The following is a 21,523-nucleotide window of genomic DNA, read 5'->3' as shown; positions in this document are numbered from 1 at the left end:
ACGCATGTGTTGTTATACGTTCTACGTAGAAAAAAAATAGAGTGTGCAAGACCAGGTCCTAGTCCTCAAAACCCCAGCATCCTTGCTCACTAAGCATTCATATTCTCTTTTGCAGGAGAACCTGATCTCAGGGCTCATTGTACAGGCTGCTGCTTCCCTGGAGTCAGGAGCATTCCCGGTCATCTGCCAGGTGTAGGAAACAGCAAGGTGGTTGAGAATTTCTGAAAGGCTGGGGCTGCACACTCATTCGCAATATAGAACTAAAGCCATACTTCACTACCTTCCTCTTCTAGAGCTAAGGAGGTTGACTGGAAGCAGTCCCTTTGGAACCCATACTTAAAACAGATTGTTTCAGTCCAGACTTGGAACATTAACTATTGGCCGCTGATATAACAAGAGAGGTAACCCTCACTCTCCCTGGCTGCTAAGGCACAGAAGTCATGCTTGTTGGTATCTGGCAGATAAAAATTCAAGGGCACCATCGTTAGGGCAACAGGTGGCGGACTTGCACGAATCATGGTCTCCTGTCTGGCACCCCCTCCTCCACATTAGGCATCATGGAAACGAGAGAGGTGTCCAGACAGGAAAGATGCTTCTCACTTCTCAATGATAACACGGTGCACCTTGGAAGCCCGTGATCCTACTGGAAAGGCTCCAGTCATCAAGGCGCAGCAATTACCTTTGAGAGTCGCAGGCAAAATTCATCAGGGGCTGCCCACCCATGAGTCAGAGCAAGGGGCGATGGGGGTGCTGTATTGATTTCCATGCCCATGACACGTCTGTTAGAAAACAAGTCCCTCACCAAAGTCATTTGTTCTGAAATTTACTTCCCATGCTGTACTGTTCGTTGCAAGAAATGCCACCGAGTTCATGAACACAGACCTGCTTTGTAAATGCAATTCACAGGAAATGAAGTTTCTCTTAAAACGCTAATGAATTTGCTTTTTTGGTTGCCTTGCCTGGGGGCAACAGGGACCTGGGCTCATCCTTTTCTTCCTTGTAGAAGACGTGAGTGTTTATGTATATAATGATGGGATGTCTGTAGATTCACTAATTCCATCCAGAGACATTAAAATAAGCTTTGGCCTGATGTGCAATGGCCATAATTTGGCCCAACAGAACTTTCTTTTGCTGATTTGGAGAAAGCTGAAGAAATGAGTACTTTCCTCAGAATAGATCCATTTTTTTCCTCTTTTTTTTAAAAAACTGCTAAAATAGTGCTATTTGTGTCCACCCATTCATTTGGGTGGCCTAATGCCATAAGCCCCTGAAGCCCTGTGGGTGACTAGAAAGTGAACTTACTGCTGGAAGTGAGGTAGGGCAAGTGGGTCTCTCGAGGACGCAGAAAAGAGAACCTGGCCTTTTATATTTGCAATTTTGCCAAATCTTGTATAAGTTTGTAAACACCATAAAATATGTTACGATGTTTACAGCATATGTCTCTTATTGTTAAGAACTCTTGTGAAAGCAGGAGCAGAGTCTACTTCTTAAAATATTTTTTATATAATAGTTATGGCATCCAATTATACAATAGTAATTGTGAATAATTATACCAAACCCCAGTCTGTTTTACGACTACTTCTCACGCTGAGCTCGTATACTCTATATAAACACCATCTGTATCAAACATAAAACTCTTAGTTGTTCTAAGAACACAGGCTTACAAAACGTAGCTTATTAGTTCCGGAGCCAAGTAGTTTCAGGGCTATTGCCCGGGTGCCCACAAACCACATGAATCCAATGATCCCCTTCTTCTCGGGCTCCCTTCTGTTTCTTTGACTCGAGCCTAGTTACCTGTGTGCTCAGGATCCTTTTCGGAACCATGGCCCACGTTCCCAGACCACTGACACGCTTCTGCGGAGGTTTTGCTTAGCATTAAATGTGCTTAATTTTGCTCTGCAGAGTTCTGTTTATTTCCTATGTGTGCGGTGGTGATTTAAGCAGTTGAAGTTGGCCAAGAGCGGTGCTTCCTGAATTTTGCTTGGTCAAGTGCCATCAAGGTCTTTGGGTGCCAGACTGTTCCTCCAGAAATCTCCAAATGAAGCTTTCCCCGGAAGATGCTTCTCACTATGTAAAACGTGTTAACAATGAAAGGGAAGAACAACTTGAAAAAACATGACTCTGGGCTCTAAAGAGTTTTTGATTCAAGAATTCAAACTATAAGACCCAGCACTCCCAGTCATGGGCATATATCTGGAGAAAACCATAATTTGAAAAGATACATTTACCCCAATGTTCATTGCAGCACTATTTACAATAGCCAAGACATGGAAACAACCTAAATGTCCATTGACAGATGAACAGATAAAAAAGATGTGGTACATATATACATTGGAATATTACTCAGCCACAGCAAAGAACTAAATAATGTCATTTGCAGCAACATGGATGGACCTAGAGTGTCATACTGAGTGAAGTAAGTCAGACAGAGAAAGACAAATATCATATGCTATCACTTATATGTGAAATCTAAAAAAATGGAATGAACTTATTTACAAAATAGAAATAGAGTCACAGATGTAGAAAACTACCTATGGTTACCAGAGGGAGAAGAGGGGAAGGGATAAATTGGGAGACTGGGATTGACATAAACACACTACTATACATAAAATAGATAACTAATAAGGACCTACTGTATGCATATAGCACAGGGAACTCTAGTGAATACTCTGTAATGACCTCTATGGGAAAAGAAACTAAAAAAAAAAAAAAAAAAGTGGATATAACTATATGTATAACTGATTCACTTTGCTGTATACCTGAAACTAACACAACACTGTAAATCAACTATATTCCAATTAAAAAAAATAAAAATAACATAAAATGCTAAATTAAAAAAAGAGATACATGCATCCCAATGTTCATTGCAGCACTATTTACAATAGCTAAGACATGGAAGCAACCTAAACATCCATTGATAGATGAATGGATAAAGAAGATGTGGTACATATATACAATGGAATACTATGCAGCCAGTAAGAAGAATGAAATAATGCCATTTGTAGCAACATGGATGGACTTAGAGATTATCATACTAAGTGAACTAAGAGAAAGACAAATATCACATGATATCACTTATATGTGAAATTTTAAAAAGTTAATGCAAATGAACTTATTTACAAAACAGAAACAGGCTCACAGACTTCAAAAGCAAATTTACAGTTACCAAAAGGGAAATGTGGGATGGGGGAGGGATAGATTAGGAGTTTGGAATTAACATATACACATTACTATACATAAAATAATCAACAAAGACCTACTGTTTAGCATAGGGAGCTCTAGTCAATATTCTGTAATAACCTACATGGGAAAAGAATCTGAAAAATAATGGATATATGTATATGTATAACTGAATTGTTTTGCTATACACCTGAAACTAACACAACATTGTAAATCAACTATACCCCAATAAAAAATAAAAATTAAATTAAAAAAATTTAAACCTCTTGTAAATCAAGTATATGTCAATAAAAATGTAAAGAACAAAAAAAGAATTTAAACCTCTGTAGATAATTAACTAACCATCTCAAGGATCTGACCTTCATATTTTGCCCAAAATATGAACAACATACATATTGTGTCCCCAACAGACAAATAAGTTATTTGGCAACAAATAAACTTCAGACATAATTAACAGGAATTAAGCCCAATCCCCAAAAAGATAATTTGTTCCCATTCTAAAAAGTCATTTTGCTTTGACTGGTAGTTTGTGTCCAGCAGTTAACTGAGCCCAAGAGGCACACTTCTGGGCTCTTGAAGATCTAGAAGTAAATATTATTGCCACCTTTTAACATATTTACATCTTGCAAAGTTTCCCTGATGGAAAGTCCTGGTCTTCTTGCTCAGATTTTAGAATTTATGCTGCAAGAAAACATAATTTTTTTTGGTAGGAAATTTTCTCCAAATAGCATAAACAACAATTATTTTATTTTCTACATGCAGAAGGTTAGTGCATTTCCCCCATGGAGTTAAGTTCTGCTTTGGAAAGAACTGTAGTTGTACTCACATCCCTTGGCCAAAATATTCCAAACATCATTAAAAAGTTCCATGCTAGGTATGCCAGCCTTTGGGCGCAATTTATAGAAATGTTATTATGGAGAAAATGGTGCAAGTCCTTCCAGGTAACTGTCCAAACAGCCAAAGATGGATATCTTAATTTGGCATCCAAAAAAGCACACAAGAGGTCAGACTGTATGTAGGTAATTTCCTCTGATGCTATTATGTGTCCCCCGGGATTCCACATACTCAGTACCAATTATAGAGGAGAGGATTAAGAATGGGCAGAAAGGGTGAGGGTGGAACAGCAGGCCTGAATGATTTGGACTAAGATCTTGTATCAAATTTGCAAATTACCAATTAAGTCAGGTTTAGAGCATAGCATCATTTTCACTCATTGTGACAAACTGGAAATTAAGGCTCCTTCTGCATGTCAGAGGGACGACATTTAACAAGGAATGTTATCAAAAGGATCTTACCTGGTAACAATAGATCCTTGGAGGCAAGGCAGACTGATCAGAAAGAAAAAGTAAGCCAAAAATCTGAAAATAAACATAAGACCTGGATCTCAAAATAACCATGATGCTGTTGACTCTGTATAAGTCACTCAGACTTGTGAATGAAAGCCTCAAAATGTTCGTTCACCAGAATGCTGGTGCTTCGTATTAAGGATGAATATGTTAGAATGTCATTCATTTCAATTTAACCTTAGTAAGTGATGGTTTTCAAGGTATCTTTAGAACTCTGTTCATCTAAAATTAAGACAATAATAAAATCTTGTGGACAGGGTACATAGGATTCGAGGGCCTTACTTCTATATTTCCTTCAACAAGTGGCGGCCTATAGTAGAACACACCCTACTTAGCAAGGGGCCTTGGAAATGGACAGGTAACTCAAGAAGCAGAACATAGGGTCACTACCCATAATCCCTATCCTGTCATTGATTTCCTGTATTCAGTATTGATTCACCAGATTCCTTAAATAATGCGTAACCATGCACACCTACCTGGTGTTTACGCATCTCAATCTTCCCTAAAACCTGCTTTATTTTGCTTTGTAAACACATAGAGAAATATTATGCTTTGGCACTTTTGTGGCACCTCCAGCCCCAACGTTTGAAGCCCACAAGTCAAAGCTGTTTGCCCGAATACAAAATAATTACAGAGAGCTCTTGGTAGAGAAAACAATCAGACTGGAAGGTGTTCACACTGAAACAAGTGCCATGTGGCATTATGCCCCATTGAGAACACGGGCTAGGGGGCATTCACTTTGGTTTACTGCCTGACTAGCCATGAGGAAAACATGGATTAATTATTCTCTTTGGTACTGTGATGGATTTCTGTCATCTATCTATCTATTATCTATTTATATCTATCACCCATCTATTCACACACACATATTTATTTACACAGCCTACATACAAATAGATGACAAATACATGTCAAATATAAATGCTGTACCTATACAAATATTAGAAGGTAAATGAAATAACAGGTCTGGAAGGAGAAAATTTCCATTCCAGTTCTGACTGTCTCTTATAAGCAAAGAGATACTGGAACAAGTCACAACCCTCTCCGTGCCTCAGTTTCCTAATTTGTGACATGAGGTTCACTCCTGTCCTATCTAGAGAGGGAACTGAATGGGAGAATCCACAGAAAACTGCTTTGAAAAGCACAGAGCACTATACAAATGCTAGGGATATAATGAGATGTTTTACAAAAGAGCATTATTCCTCTGCTAAGAAGTGTACATCCACATTCACGTTTTCTATTTGTGAAGGTTCTTCTTTGAAATTAAATTGAGACCATAACCAACATCCCTCCCAGTGCTGCCTGAGGTTTTACTCAAGCAACAAAGCAAACCCTTCTTTTTATCATTCATCGCATTTGAGTTCAAGCACCGAGAGGTACTTTTTAACCAGTGGTGAAAATAGCTTTCTTTTCACAGCAGAAACACAGAAAATGATCTCCCTCTGGATGCTAATGTAAGGATGAGGCTTATTTTGCAGTTGTCACCAAAAATGCTGTGATTCGGCTTTGTCCATGGTGTGTTCCTGTACCAGGACGTTGGGAGCAGTATGAGAGCGAGCCTGAAGCCATCAATTTATTTATTGATATGAATAACTAAAACATCGAGATAACGTTTTCAAGTGGGACTCTTGTTCCATTTTTCTTTCGGCTTTTAGTGCCAACTGGATACTTCCATCTCGAAAGTAAGTTAAGATAAAATCCTTCATGCATTCAGTCAACCCTGATCATACATTCCTTACTCAGACACCTTCAGTGCTTTTTGAATTAGGCTCAAGTCCCCAGCTGGGCGTACAAGAACCTCTACACTTCTAATCCGAAGCCTCTTTTCTAGCACTCCTGCTCACCTCCCCCAAAGCACTGTGTGTCCAATTTGCTATATTCTGTCTCTCTCTCTCTCCCTTTTTTTTTTTTTTTTTTTTTTGGCCTCACCGGCTGCTTGTGGGACCTTAGTTTCCCAAGGAGGGATCGAACCCATGGCCTCTGCAGAGGACGTGCAGAGTTCTAACCATTGGACAGCCAGGAAAGTTCCAATTTGCTGTATTCTCTACTGCTGTTTTGATGGTGCCTGTGCTTTCAACCCCAGGTGGCTCTTCTTCTGCTTCCCCTTGTCTGGAGATGCCTCCTTCATCTGCTAGGAGAGGACTTCCATCTCAGCCTGTTGAAGTTCTGCCCAACCTTTAAGGCACCTCTTAAATGCCAATAATCCCATGCAGCTTCCCCTAATACCCTTAACCAATTGCAATCTCTTCCATTTCTAAATAAATTGTAATTTTCTCAGATTACCAACCCCACCCCCCCAACAACCCCCCAAAACACACAACTCCCCCCCAAAACCCTCCCCAAACCCACAAAACCACACAATAACCCACATGGTCTATGTTGGCACACTGATCATCTTCTACTGGGGGCTTTCCCCCACCACAATAAAAACATAAAAGCTCCTGAAATTAAGGATGGCTTTTATTTTATTTTTTTAACTTTCATTATGGAAAATTTCAAACATACACAAAGTCAACAGAAGGCCCTGTTTATTTTTGCATCTCCTTCGGGACCTATCATAGTGTTTCGCATGTAGCAGACGTAAATTTAAGTAATTAGGGCCTTAGGAAAACAGAGCTGTCGGTCCGCATATCTGACTCCACGTTTGTGGGATGGTTAAGCCTTTCCTCGGTAACGCACCAGCACGCACCGCCCACACACCTGTAGGATCACGGTCAACACGGGTTAAGCCTGTTCACCAACTTTCAGATTCAGGGAAAGCGCTCATCTTCAGACTGACAGCAGATAGGCAGCAAAGTGAACTGTATTTGAGAGGGTGAGGAGAAAAACGTCTACAGTTAAGAGTACTTTCTAAGAGAATTCTTATCTGGTTGTGTATCTGTGTGATTTTCCAAGTAAGGCACATTTCTTGTACATGCGAAATATTTGATGGACAATCTACAAGTATAAGGGCTCTCTCGACATATCAGAATCACAGCTTTTCTTTACCTTGCATTATTAACTGACACAAATATCATTTTGAAGAATCCTCCCTTTTCCAAACCTCACCTCAGACCCTGAATTCTACTATTTCAGACAGATACTCAAAGAAATTTTGTGCCTACTTAGCCCATTTGTCTTTGCTATTACTCTGTGTGTGTGTGTGTGTGTGTGTGTGTGTGTGTGTGTGTGTGCGTGTGTGTGTGTTTTGGGGAGCAATGAAATCCTTAAAGCAAACCAGAATTCTAGAGTGATAGATTACACGCCCATGCTGTGTCATCTCCAATTAACTCAAATTGACTGTACACCGCCATATTCTGTGAGTGCATGGAAGATCAATAAATATGGGGGAAATCCAGCCCAGCTCCCCGCTTTCCCGTCCGACGCTAGTAGGTCTGAGGCGGGCCACGCTCCTGTGATGTGTGTGCCGCAGCTCAGGCAGGCAGGTGGTGCGGAGACACCATTCAGACTTGGCCTATTCAATCCCAACTCCTCTAACTCGCCATTCATGCATAGCAAAACACCATCTGGTCCTATTTTGCCTCCAGCAATCACAGCTGACCAAAAACGATAATAACAGCTGTTGCAAAACAAAAGCCAAACAAAGGGGGTGGGGAAGGGGGGGGGGGGAGGAAAGGTTAGATGGAAGTCCAGTGCTGAAAAATGCTCCATGAAGTGCGAAATGGGAAAGGAACCATTCAGATGTCTGAACGGACACAGCAGAGGACTTCTACTTAAACTTGAGATATTAATCCATCTGTCTAGAAAGCCTTCAAACCTCCGTCGGGTGGTAATATATTGCAGAAATTATGCTGCACGAAGGCATTTAAGCTTTTGTTCTTTGAGTCAGGAACTAATGACCCCGTGTCAGCTAAAAACGAAAACTCCTTCTGTTCTTTCATCAGAAGGCAGGACAGGTTAACGCAAAAAAAGAGAGTCTGTTTAGCCAGAGTAATAAAATAATGTGCACAGGGCAGCGGAGAGAAAAGGTGTGTGTGTGATGGAGGAGGGGCTGTGGGGAGCCTCCTTAATATCTGTGGCCTACTTAAGAGGGAAAGCATTCAGGCCATTTAGGTGTCCTGCTAATCAGATACCATGTTGCTCATGCCTATTTTTCATTACCCTGATTCATTTCTGACCTGTAACCAAAAAGATACACCACGTACTTACTTATGTCTCAGAAACAGGAACCAATCCTATGTACAAAGTGAAATACAAGTTGACTCATAATACGCTTTAGCGGATTCTGAAAATAATATGGTAACAAGGTTGGGGAATTCTTTTTATGACTCAAGCTTTTTGACATTTTCAAGATATAGTTTTGCCTGGTGATTAATTTTTTAAACTGTAGTAATGAAGCTATTTTTTTCCTTGAAATTGACCATCAGTGGCTTAGCAGCATTTAATCAGATGTGATAAAACCCAAGATTTATAAAAATCATTTAATAGATGATACAACACCTGCTTCTAACTGCAAACAGTTGAAAACAGACTTCATTTGCAATTAAGTCTTATCACTAGTGACATTTTTTTCCGAGCAATACTTCATGGGTTTTCAAAATGACAATTACAGAACTAATACACAATTACTGTCACATGTAGTTTAGCAATTAATTTTGAAGACATTTGTCTAAAGGTTTCACAACAGAATATAAATGGTTCTTATTGTTATGTAATGTTAGTTGCAATTCACAGAAAATCTTTTACCATCAGCTCTGCTTCTGATGGGTCTGAGGCAAGCAGCTCATTTCTTTGTGGAATACAATTGCCTCCTTGTAGATGTGATTAGGCATCATTTTTAGACTGTTTGAACACTGATACCTGTCAACTAATACATCTTATGAAAAGCTTCAATTTAGACATAAATTTTTCTACAGCCAGAAATCTATAAATTTATAATTAGAATCTCTTGCTGTTCAATATTTGTACATAATACAGAGGACGAGAGGATTATGAAATATTGAAAGCTGAATTCATTATTCATAACCCACAACATACAGTAAATATTCTTTGAAATACAACAACAACTTTGAGGAATCCATATTCTGTTATTTTTTGAATGTCTTGCACACAGTAGCCATGGATACCACTGCTCACACCCTCATTTTTTCCAGATTAGGATTCTGGTCAGGGTTGACACTTGCTGTTTTTAATTTTCATTTTATCATAAGCAGTTGAAGACTGTTGCCAGTGGTAATTTGCAATTTTTATCAAGACCTCTTCATTATAGCTTCTGACAGGACAGATGCTGTAATTAATCATGCAGGACAACTGGGGATAGTGGTCACACTGTTCTCAAAGAGGAGTCACTACAGAGCAAGAAAAGGGGGGAAGAAATGGGCACTGAAATAATTATTTTGGCTTATGAATTAGCATTCACCATCCGTTTTAATAGCAATAACAACACAATGCCAGCTAGTTCAAACCCCAAATAGAAGACGCGTGCTTTTTTCCTCTATACTTACCTTGCCCTTGCACCTTAACAAAATAATTATAAAAAATTTCTAATGGTTCTACTTCTCTCTCTCTCTCTTTTCTTTTTCGGCCCCGTTGCACAGCTTGCAGGATCTTAGTTCCCCGACCGGGATCGAACCTGCGCCCTCAGCAGTTAAAGCTTGGAGTCCTAACCACTGGGCCACCAGGGAATTCCGCTACTGGTTCTATCTCTAATGGTTTATTTGTTCTTTTACAGGCCCTGGTTGGGGCCATGCAATCCACCTTCTTAGCTATGAATCTCTTATTTTCAACTGAAAATGGAAGAAGATGCTTGGGCCCAAACATGTATTAGTATGGGACCTATTTCCCTCATCTTCTACATATTCAAGGAACCGAAAGTGAAATTTGACATATCATTTTATTTGAAAAGTGAACAGTTGCCTGGTTGTTGCATCAAAATACAGTCCACAGTTTTTACTGAAATGTGTTTATTCTATAGCAAGATAAAAGCATTTTTGTTTTAGTTAAGCAAAATACAAACAACTTAATTGCTGCTATCATAACTCATAAAAAAGTATAAAACAGCATAAAAACACAATAAGCAACGTAGCAATGAATGGTTTATGTCACCAGTGTTTACGTTAAAGCCTCGTTTATGAAAACTTTACAACACATGATATGAAAACTTACAACTTTGAAAGAAAATATTTACATTGATTATTCAGATGTGGTGCGCCTTTTAAATATTCTACCGGTATTACATCATAATAAAAACTCTTGCTTTTTTTTTTAAATCTTAACTTTTGTAATAACTGTCTTCATTTAAGTGCATTTCCCTTTTAAAAATACAGTGTTTTTAATTTTTGAAACTTGTCACTCAAAACACAGAATATAATATTCACATTCTTTTCTTCTAATTGGAATGAATATAATGGGCTAACAGCAGTCATAGATATTGTTACAACATATACTGTGGTTTGATTTGGAGAAGTCATGGGTAAAAAGTGAAAAGGAGTCAATAATTGAATCTAATCACTTGCATTTTTTTTTTCTGGAGAGATTTAAGGAAAAAAAAATAAGAGCTTTGGCAAAAGTCTGTGATTTACATTATTTTTTTCATGACAAAAAAATGCCATCAACGATTGACGTCATACAAATGTTTGTATGAAACTGGATCTTCATATTTCAGGTAGTTACGACTGTGCTTTTTATTTTTAGGGCTTCGAAAGTTCCAATCGCCTTGAAGTGTGGTTTCTTCACTTCGGGAGAAATAAGGCCATTTGCTATGACTCAGAGAGGCCAGTTTATTATAATCATCAGTATGTTCCAGGATTCATTAAACGTTTTGATTCACATATTGTAGGTAGAGCCTGAATAAATAAAAAAAGGCATCACATAAAAGAGCACAGCTTTTCTTGTTTAAAAACAAAGTGGTTTAGAGTCAGCTAGTAGATGATTTTCAGCTACACTGTAGTTCTTATTGCCTATCTAATAGACACTTGAGAGGACCGCGTGATCTGTTACACATTTCTGCATAACCAACACCGACTCACGAGTTGCAGCCACACGTGGTTTACCCTCCGACGCCACTCTCCTCCAGATGCGCAAATCCGCCTGCTACGTGCGTCTTCAGAAAATACTGACCTGCGATAATACTTGAGTCTGTGTCTGAGACTGTATCTGCGACTGGTGCTGCTGAGAGGCTGGCTGGGGGCTCCCGATGGCGGGGATGGGGGACGTGATCTGGGAGGTGACAGGGGAGTGCTGCCGAGGAGAAGGCTGGGACTGATGTTGCATGTGCTGCAGCTGCTGCAGCTGGAGATGCTGTTGCAGCTGCTGCTGCAGCTGCTGTTGGTTGATTTGCTGCTGGAGGTGCTGCTGCTGCTGCAGATGCTGCTGCATGTGGTGCTGAAAATGCTGCTGCTGCATCTGCTGCTGGATCTGCTGATGCATCTGGTGCTGCTGGAGCTGCTGCTGCTGCATCTGTTGCATCTGTTGTTGTTGTTGCTGCTGTTGCTGCTGCAGCTGCATCTGATGCTGCTGGGTTTGCATGGAAGGGCTCACTTGGGTGGAGGACGCCGAGCCCACCATGGAGCTGATGAGCGGAGCCCCAATGTTCGATGGCATGTTGGCTGCAATGGTAACTGCCGTGACGATCTGGTTCATGGGGAGTCTCATGGTTAGGGGTTTGGGAGCGATTGACCTAGGGAGCGATTGTTGGAGAGTCTGAGGGGAGGCCGCCACCGCGCCGTGCTGAGACAGCGGAGGGTTCAGAAGGAGGGAGGAGGTCAGATTGGTGGACGCCAGGGTCTGCTGAACAGAACGAATGGTCTGGGCTTCTGCTGATTCGGCAGCAGCCTGTATTTGGGGGGGAGAAGGTTGGAGTATTTTTAACTATTGTAAACTGATGACAAAAATGGCCACCATTATGCATGCTTCCCTGAACCCAAGCACTACAATGTGACTTTGTAGCTCCTCCCAGAGGTAAAGTGGAACTCCCCACCCTTTGAATCTGGGCTGGCCTGGCACCTTTGCTCTGGTCAACAGAATGTGATAGAAGTGAGGCTTCAAAGTCTGTCCGTCTGTCTGTCTGTGTCTCTCAGAACCTACCACCTTGTGATGAGAGACGTGTGGCCTAGTTACCCATGCAAGACCTAGCTCACTGCTAGCCAACTGCCATGTATGTGTATGAATCCAGCACCAACCCCTGTGACACTGACTGCACATAGATGAGCAGGACTAGCTGATCCTGCCAACCTTGGCCTAGATTTGAAGACCCAGCTAGTTAACTGGCACTTTCTGGGATAAATGATTATCTTTTAAAATCATTGGGCTTTGGGACTGGTTGTTACACAGCACTATTATAGTAAAAGATGACTGATACACATATTTAAAAGTAAGAATTCTTCAGCATTTAAGTCTGAACTAATGTCATCACCAAGAACCATTTGGAAAGACAACAGAGTATAAACTGCCTGAGTTCATATCTAGCTCTACTACTCAACAACTTTGTGATGTGGGGCAAGTTAATTCACTCTTCTGTTTCTCAGTTTCCTTATCTATAAAATGGGGTTATGTGATATTCACCTTGTGCAGAGATTATGAGAATTAAATTAACTCATTTATTAAGCATTCAAAACAGTGCCTGGCCTACAGAAAGCACTTAGCAAATGCCAGCTATTTTCTTTAATTAACAATTACTACTGGGGCTTCCCTGGTGGTGCAGTGGTTAAGAATCTGCCTGCCAATGCAGGGGACACGGGTTCGATTCCTGGGCTGGGAAGATCCTACATGCCTCGGAGCAACTAAGCACCTGCACCACAACTACTGAGCCTCTGCTTTAGAGCCCGCGAGCCACAACTATTGAGCCCATGTGCCACAAGTACTGAAGCCCACGTGCCTTGAGCCCATGCTCCGCAACAAGAGAAGCTACAGCAGTGAGAAGTCTGTGCACCACAATGAAGAGTAGCCCCCTCTGGCCACAACTAGAGAAAGCCCATGTTCAGCAACGAAGACCCAATGCAACCAGTAAATAAGTAAATAAAGAGAAAACAATTACTACTACCACAAAACAACTGTTACTAGAAAACTTCAAAGCCCTGTATATAATAATTAAAGCCATGATTATATATAACAGTGCTCACTTGAGTATAAGAAAAACATAATTCTTTAGAGACACTAAATTGAAGTACTTTACAACTTTAGAAATATTTTAGTTTACGAAATATTTTCAAAGATTTCCAAAATTTATCAAAGGAGTCATACACAAAGGGAGAAAGTTCAATACTCATGCGACTGTATAACCTGTTATAAGTTAAACAAATGATCTGGGGTTCAACGTGGAGTCAAACTGCCTAATATATTTTGTACTAAAAACACATAATTATCTCCACAAAAATAAATTATTTTACTAATGCAACTGTGATTAGAATGATTCCTCTTGAAGACTATTTTTTTCCTCTTATTCTTTATAAAATTTGGGTTTTTTGTAGGGGGGTGGGTATGGGGGAAATTTGGAGGCATCAAGCTGCCATCTACTCTCTTTAATGATTTTGACTGTTTATTTCTAGATTTTGATAACATTTATAAAATCTACTATTAGAAGAAACCTAAGGAGTGGCCTTACATGGAGAATCATTCAAGGTAGGAAAAGCCATGGCTGATGGCTCCTGTTCAAAAACTTTACCAGTGTAAAGCTCCATCCATTGATGGACAGTTCTCTGGTTTTGTACAAAAGCTCGGGGGGGCTGTATATTACTGGAGGGTCAAGTTCTAAAGTCTTTGGGTAAGAAGAAACCTGCAAATACTCACAATTATCTTTAAAAAAAACAAAACCATTAAATCACCCACAAAGTAGAATACACACAGTTTTCCACATATAAAAGTGAACATTATTTTTATACACGTTAATATTTAAAAATCACCAAGCCAGTTTTAAGGAAGAAACTACAAGGAAAGTCTCTATTTAAACACCTGGGCAATCACACCATTGTGCCTTTAAGATGCTCCCCTAGTGGAGAATGGAAAAGGATGGATGGCTGTGAAGAGCTCCTGCTCACCTGCTGGGTCTACTCTCTTATGGTTGAATATTAAGCTTCTATTAATTTTGTTAGTTGTTGTGAAGATTAACAGTGATAGTAGAGTCACATCTTAAGGGAAAGTCCCAGGCTCCGATTGTAGAGGCTTAAGTTAAATACACATCTGATGGAGCTCTATTTATTATTTCTAACACTGAGACTGATTTTGCTCCCTGTAACCTCACCTCTTGGATGAGTTCTTCCATCCAGGGCATAGAAATCAAACTTTGCCTTCCCATCCATGATGGCTCTTATATTTGAGGACCAAAACCATATACCTCCAAATCCTCGTTTCCTTGATTCTTTCAACTATTTAAATATTATTTGATTTTCAGTCCTTACCATTGTGAAGGCAACTGGCTGGAGGGCCTTCAATTGGTCACCATTCCTCTTTAAATTACAAGGACCAAAAAAAAAAAAAAAGGAACCAATTCTTTAGATGTGATCTAATCATCAAGTTGTAAAATCAGATGCTGCTTCCTGTGAGATCACCATATTAGCAGCTATTTCACACTTTGGGTTCAGGTTGAAATTATTCTAAAGTTATACCTCAAGGACTATTTTAGCTGCCTGCCACGTATGTCTTTGACTATAAATTTAGCGTGCTCACACTTGCACTTACCTAAGGAAAAAACACAAACAAAACAAACCCGCCCCCAAACAATTTAAATGTATTCTTTTTAAATTCCATCCTATTGATAGTTTTTTAGAATCAATGGAATCAATCAATCCATTTGGAAACATTTCTGAATCGGATTTTCCTATCCAGTGTAAAACTCTGAAGTTATCCCTTCTAAGTCAGTCACAGACGTGATCCGCCCAATCATGGATGCTATTTCCAGAATGCCTTTTGAGTTACTGGCTCTTGGCTTAAATCCATGTATGATCAATTATTCATGCTCTAATGCACAAAGATCACCTCTACCTGCTTCTGGGTAAATGAATGAATAAACGATCCACTTAGGAAGGACATGCACATTGCTACTCTATTCACGTCACTCCATCTAATTAGCCATCAAGTACACTTTAGTTCTTAACGTCTGTAGCCCACACATTCAGTGGTTTTCTACCAATGTGCGAATCCCCATCCAAAATCAGTGTATCTCTCAATGTGCATCTTCCAGAGTCTCAGAAAAAGGTTTTGCTAGGGACCTGATGAATGTTTTCTCTTTCTAATGAAGTGGGAAGTGTTCTAAGAGCTGTCAAAGACAAGGAGGACCTCTCTTGATCTGGTTCTGAGCAGCTGCCAATGGTAGATCTTCACATAAAGAAGGACCGGTTCAGGTGAAGACAAGAGAAAAAGGGCTAAACCCTTTTTAAATGGCTTTGCCAGCAACAATGACCATGCCCTGAGGTCCTATGCGGTACTTTGAGGCAATAACAATGACAATGAAACAGAATCTCTACTTGCCAGAGGAAATACACCAAGAGCAAAAACATTAGTTCACATTATCCTCCCCAAAGCCTCCCTAAATTCTAGGAAGGCTAAGGACAAACTTAATTAAATGTTAAAATATAAGGTAACAGTTCCTACTCCTTCTGGATCAAGGTAATAATAATATAGAGTGACATTTGCTTTGGAATATTGGTGCATTTTATAATATATCAGGGCCCATTGTATACTCTATGTATAATACATGTATACATGTCTTTTTTTAAGTACGTGGAGCATAATTTTATTTTAAATAATCATGACGTTTATTTATTTATACGATGTGGAACAGTTTGGTCAAAAATGCAACATCCACTATTCCAATAATGCAACCATTGGAGAATTTATGATCTGATGTCCAAAAACGCCTGACAAACATACTTCTCAGTTTAAATAGAGGCCATTAACACAGATTCTCAGTCGCTGACAGGAAGAAAGGGGCTACTTCAAATCTGTCTAAATGGCTTCAACATACATATATAGAGATCAGGCAATCGTTTGGAAACAATTTGGATTCATCAACTTGAATGAACTCTTATTTGTCGTGCCATCATTGGGGTGATCTCTAATGAGAACAAATAAGTTTACGAGTTGTTCGAGATGCTTTTTTTTTTTTTTAATCAACTCAAAGAGAAGTTGCATTTATGATTTCAACGCTCCAGGGCTCTTTTCAACATTGTAACCCTCTCAGAGACTGGCCGCCCCTGTCCGGGTTTACCTTAGAAACGAGGCTGGCCCTGTAGGCAGCCAGGGCTTTCAGGTATTCTTTTTTGGCCGCTTCTGTTTTCCTTTTATATACCTATTAAAAGACCACAATTAGCACCACCTTCAGCATACACATTCCCAGCCATAAAATAACTGCTGTGCAAATTAGGTCGCAACAGAACTCACATAAAAAGTTGGTCTCCCTGGCTTTGATTTTTCAATGTAAAAACACACACACACATACTAAAACGAAACCCTGCCACCCTCACTGGGACACAACTTGTATGTTGACTACTGCAAACAGAAAAAAGATTTCAGGTTGCAGCACAGACTTCAGGAGAGTTAACAGCTGAGGGCCTCCTGTTCAGGCAGTAAATAAGGTGACAAGGATGAAATCTGTGGCAAACAGTTTAAATTATAGAAAGTTAACGAGTTTCTCCATCAATGTCTTCTTTCCCTCACACCCATTTCTAAACTGAAACAAATCAGAGGATGAAAAACTAACAATAATAGGGAGAGTGTGTGAAGACAGAAGAGAAAAGATGGAGGGCTTTCAACTTGGGTTTGCTTTTGGAGAAAAAAAAAAAGAATCAGAGATAGTGAAAGATGAAAGATTTCCATTTGTGAGACCAGTGAGTTACATAAATAAATTTAGGTATATTAAACCTGATTTGGGCTTCCTTTTCTTAAATAGCAGTCTGATGGCTGGCTGTTATACCAAAGCGCGACGATTTTTTTCCTCCAGAGTTTAAAAGTTAAATGCAGCAGTTTGCCAGCCCCTTAAGGATTACGTTTCTAGGGTAGAAAATCAGTCTGCTGCATACAGCACGAAGCTCAGTGATAACAAACAGGCAAATTCTACAGCTGCACCAACCCAAGGAAACTAGCTGGTAGGAATGAGTTCACGATAAAAAGAAAGAAAGAAGAAGAAAGGGAGGGAGGGAGGAAGGAAGGAAGGAAACCAAGGGTTTTCCACTCTCCATCCCTGAAACAATTATTCTGGTTTATTACTAATAGGGGTGGGTCTATTCTTGTGAGGATATGTAAAATTAAAGCCTATGAATGGTCACTGGAGTTTCATGCGAGGAGCCAGGGGAGGACTGAGCTCCGAGGAAGCCATTCTTCTCTCCATTGGTGTGGAGGACTTGCATGGGGAAAGACGGGAAGCTGGACCCTAAGGAAGTGTCTCCCACCAGCACGGTTAATCTCTCAATGCCTCTCATACAGCCACACTTTCAAATGAACCTGGAATAAAATTTCAAATGCCCAATGACAATAATGAGACACACAGAGGCGGCTTCAAAGTTTGGAAACCCACCAGGAGAGCACAAGGGTTCAGAAAGATGATCAAAACAAATGGCAAGCAGGATGGCCCGAATCCCTTTCTAGTGCCCTTTCTGAACAAAGGGGGGGAGAATTCCACATTATTTAAAATGAAAAGATTATCATCAAAAGTTTATGCTTGCAGGATACTGTCTGGACCTCCTCCAACTCTCTTCTGAGTGGGCTCTCAACATGCACCCTTGAGGGAATGGAGAAATCCGTATAACTGCAGAGTAGTTTGGATTTGTATGTTTGTGTTTTGTAATTCCATAGCTTAGAAAGGCTTTCATGAGAAGCCATCACATTAAGTGGATGTATTCACTCAGAAAAGGTGTAAGGAAAATTCTGGCAATGTGGGATGGATCTTTGCCTCACCTGCTTTTGCTCTTCTCCGAGGCTGTCCCACATAGATGCTACGATTTTTGAGACCTCTCCAAAGGTCGCGTTGGGGTTTTGACCTTTAATTGCAGCCTGTGTGTCTCTGAAAAACAGGGCATACGCTGACACTGGCTTCTGTGGCTCATTGGGATCTTTCTTTTTCTTTTTCTTTGGAGTCTTGGGCTTCTTGCCAGAATCTGGAGCAGCTCTTTTCTCTCCAATGGCCTGCAAAGCAGGAAGAAAATTCACTACCTAGAATGGACTTGCAGAGGATGCAGAAAGACTTACTTAGGTCCCCAATTGTTCTTTTATGGTTCTCTTATACATCATCAACAGATGAATCACCACCAAAAGTGGGGGAGGGGTAAACTTGCTTAGAGTTAACTGGACAGCAGAGATTAGCATTTAGAACATTGATTAATGAGACCCAGAAGTATCTTCAATACATTCGCAACACATGCTCTAAATAGCAATTATGAGTAATGAAAAACAGAACGCTGTGTGCCAAGCAATGCCACATATATACACATACACATATATATATGCTACACATGTACCCATAAGCAAAATATTTTACATTTTCAGAGGTTTTAGAAGTAAACCTAAATAATATTCAGGATGTTGATCATATTCAGATATTTTAAATGAGGTCCCTTAGCCATAGACACATACCATATGTATAATCGGCTTGAATTGATTTTTCTGAGGCTTTGTTTTTTATTTTACCAGAATGGTACTTTGCTAACGATGCCTGGAAACTCAAATGGAAATCAGCTCTAATCCCTAAGTTTGCACAATAAGGGAAAGGTCACCTTTATCTAAAACAATAAAAACTTTCTAAAGAATAGGGTGACAAGAAATGTAAAAATGTCAAAACTCTAAAGGAAATTGATACGCTTCATAAAATTAAAAACCTGTAAAAGAGCAGCGACAGTTGAGAATTACAATCACTAAGGTTAAAAAGAAGATTAATAAGATGTTTATCATTACATATAGTAAGTAACCCTGCCCACAAGAATACTAGCCTAGAGATGCTCACATACATTCACAATGAACTCTGAAATCAAAACCATAGAAATGATATGGGTACAGTTCCCCAAATTTATATACCACTGAGCTCCAATACTCACCTGCTATCATCATCTAATTTCAACAGTTATGTAACATACTCATCAGAGAAGCAGGGGAAATGTTTTATCAACCTGTTTTATCCCCCCCAGATTACAATACGACTATATTGCAGATAATTTTGCAGTTAACTTCCTCAAGAATGCTGAAGTATTTGACAAAATCTGTTTTAAAAGCCAGCCTTGGGCAAGATCAACAGAGATAGACTCAAGTTACTAACAGATTGGCTTTTAATGGCCTTGAGTCTTGAATCTTAATTCAAATTTTCTAAGAGTATCATTACTTTCTGAAAGACGGTCATTTGGAACTTAATCCAATTACTAGAATTCTTAAGGAGGGAACTGATAAGTAACTTTTCTCTGAGAGCTCTGAGCCCTCAAGGTGTTAGGAAACCAGTAGCCTACTTCTTGGTGGGCCTGTTGTTTGCACTATGTGAGTGATAACCACACCCATACTTTATACAAGTAGTTTACACATTTCAGTAGGTGTTAAGCTAGATCTCACCTCTCCAAAATGCGATCTTTCATAACTCACACAATTAAATAAAATTCTGTAGACCTCACAGTCTTTTTTCTAAATCCTCAGAATAAGTACAACTTGTTTAACTCTAGTTAATGAATCTGAACTTGCAAGGGAGTCAGATGTCTTTTCAGTCAGAGCTCCAGTCAGAAAACTGGAGCCAAGTTTTCCTTCAATGAAGAAATATTACTTTAGCCACAAGAAAAAATATATATACACAGATTTTTCTAATTGAGTCAAATAACTCTATTCTTTTCTTGGAAGAGAATTTGGCACTGTTTGCACTAACAATACCCCGACCAATGGCAAGATGAAAGATATTCCCAGTGCAGCTTTTTCCAAATAAGAAGAGTTCAATTTCTTTCTTTGTAAAACAACATTCAAATGTTGACAACCTTTGACGTCTATCTTGGACAAACGTGACTTGCCCTAATCATCATTACCTTTTAAGAATAAAGCCAAAATGAAGAATCTCACAGTTTAAATAAAAACTCAGAATTAATTCTTCTAAAGAAACTTTTGCATAGTTGACTCAAAGGGCTGTGAAAAAATGGAGAAAAAGCTTTACCCAAAAGACAACCAACAATAGTGTTAATCTTCCTTTTTCAGCTAAGTTGCCCAAGAGATAAAGTGGATTCCTTGTCTTTACACTAAACCTAGACCCTGGCTTAAAATGGAACAAGCTAGGAGTCGCGTAAAAGATTCCCTTTAGAGATGACAATTTCAGATTGATACAGAGGTAAGTATTAAGATCAGTGGGAATATAAGCAAAATGAAAGGAATGCATTTGAATTGTGTAATAGCCAGTCATAACTCAGCTGTATCTTACACACCTCTCGAGTTTCTTATTTCCCACTTCACCCCACTGAAGTCCTTGTGAGTGCTAGTAGAGGCTGCTAAGCACACTTCCCCACTCTGTGTCCAATGGTGAGTTAATATAACAGGATAGACCAAATGCTCCTTCTTAAAATCCCTGCAACATTTCTCCTCTTTTCAGCTAACCTCCCTCCTCTTTTTATCACCCTCAGTCTTCTCTTGCTCCTCCTCTTCTGTTTCTATTTAAACACAAATGATACTCAAGGTAAAAATAAATGATGCTCAAGGTTCTGGCCTTGACTTGCTCCTTTCACACTGAGAAATCCTGATTACTTCTATGTGCTCTCATCCATGTGCTGATGGTTCCCAAATCTGTAGTTCCATCTCCAATGGACTGACTTCTAGACTCAAATGGAAGCATCTCAAATTCAACGCCTACTGTGTCAAACTCTCATCTTTCCTCATGGGAAAAAAAAATAACACTCTTCTCTTCCTGGGTTGATCCTCTCCATTTACTGATATCCACGCTGCCTCTCAAACTATAACCCAATGTGTCTTTTACTTCTTCAAGTTCCAGGGGATCAACAAACCTTAATAGATGATTCTCCCTCTTGAATGTCTCACTAATCTAGTACCTCCTGCTCATGGCTTCTTTTGCTAAAATAAAAGAAAACACTTCACACAAAAGGCTGTTTTAATTGGTC

The 21,523-nt window shown here is 39.6% G+C and overlaps 1 protein-coding gene across 1 annotated transcript in view; it reads right to left on the bottom strand.

Moving 5' to 3' along the window:
- Nucleotides 1-10,700: 10,700 nt before the first annotated feature.
- TOX3 (TOX high mobility group box family member 3) overlaps nt 10,701-21,523 on the bottom strand; it is a 104,358-nt gene continuing 93,535 nt past the window's right edge. The window contains exons 5-7 of the mRNA XM_057712640.1: nt 18,354-18,581; nt 16,669-16,749; nt 10,701-12,299 (exon numbers count right to left, since the gene is read on the bottom strand). Of these exons, the coding sequence (XP_057568623.1) occupies nt 11,571-12,299; nt 16,669-16,749; nt 18,354-18,581 (1,038 nt within the window). The 3' untranslated portion in view covers nt 10,701-11,570. The remainder of the gene's footprint in view (nt 12,300-16,668; nt 16,750-18,353; nt 18,582-21,523) is intronic.

Source organism: Hippopotamus amphibius, chromosome 16, assembly GCF_030028045.1.
Source record: "Hippopotamus amphibius kiboko isolate mHipAmp2 chromosome 16, mHipAmp2.hap2, whole genome shotgun sequence".
NCBI classification, from domain to species: domain Eukaryota; kingdom Metazoa; phylum Chordata; class Mammalia; order Artiodactyla; family Hippopotamidae; genus Hippopotamus; species Hippopotamus amphibius.
The sequence above is the reverse complement of the archived record's forward strand: the minus strand, read 5'-3'. Positions and strand labels throughout refer to the sequence as shown.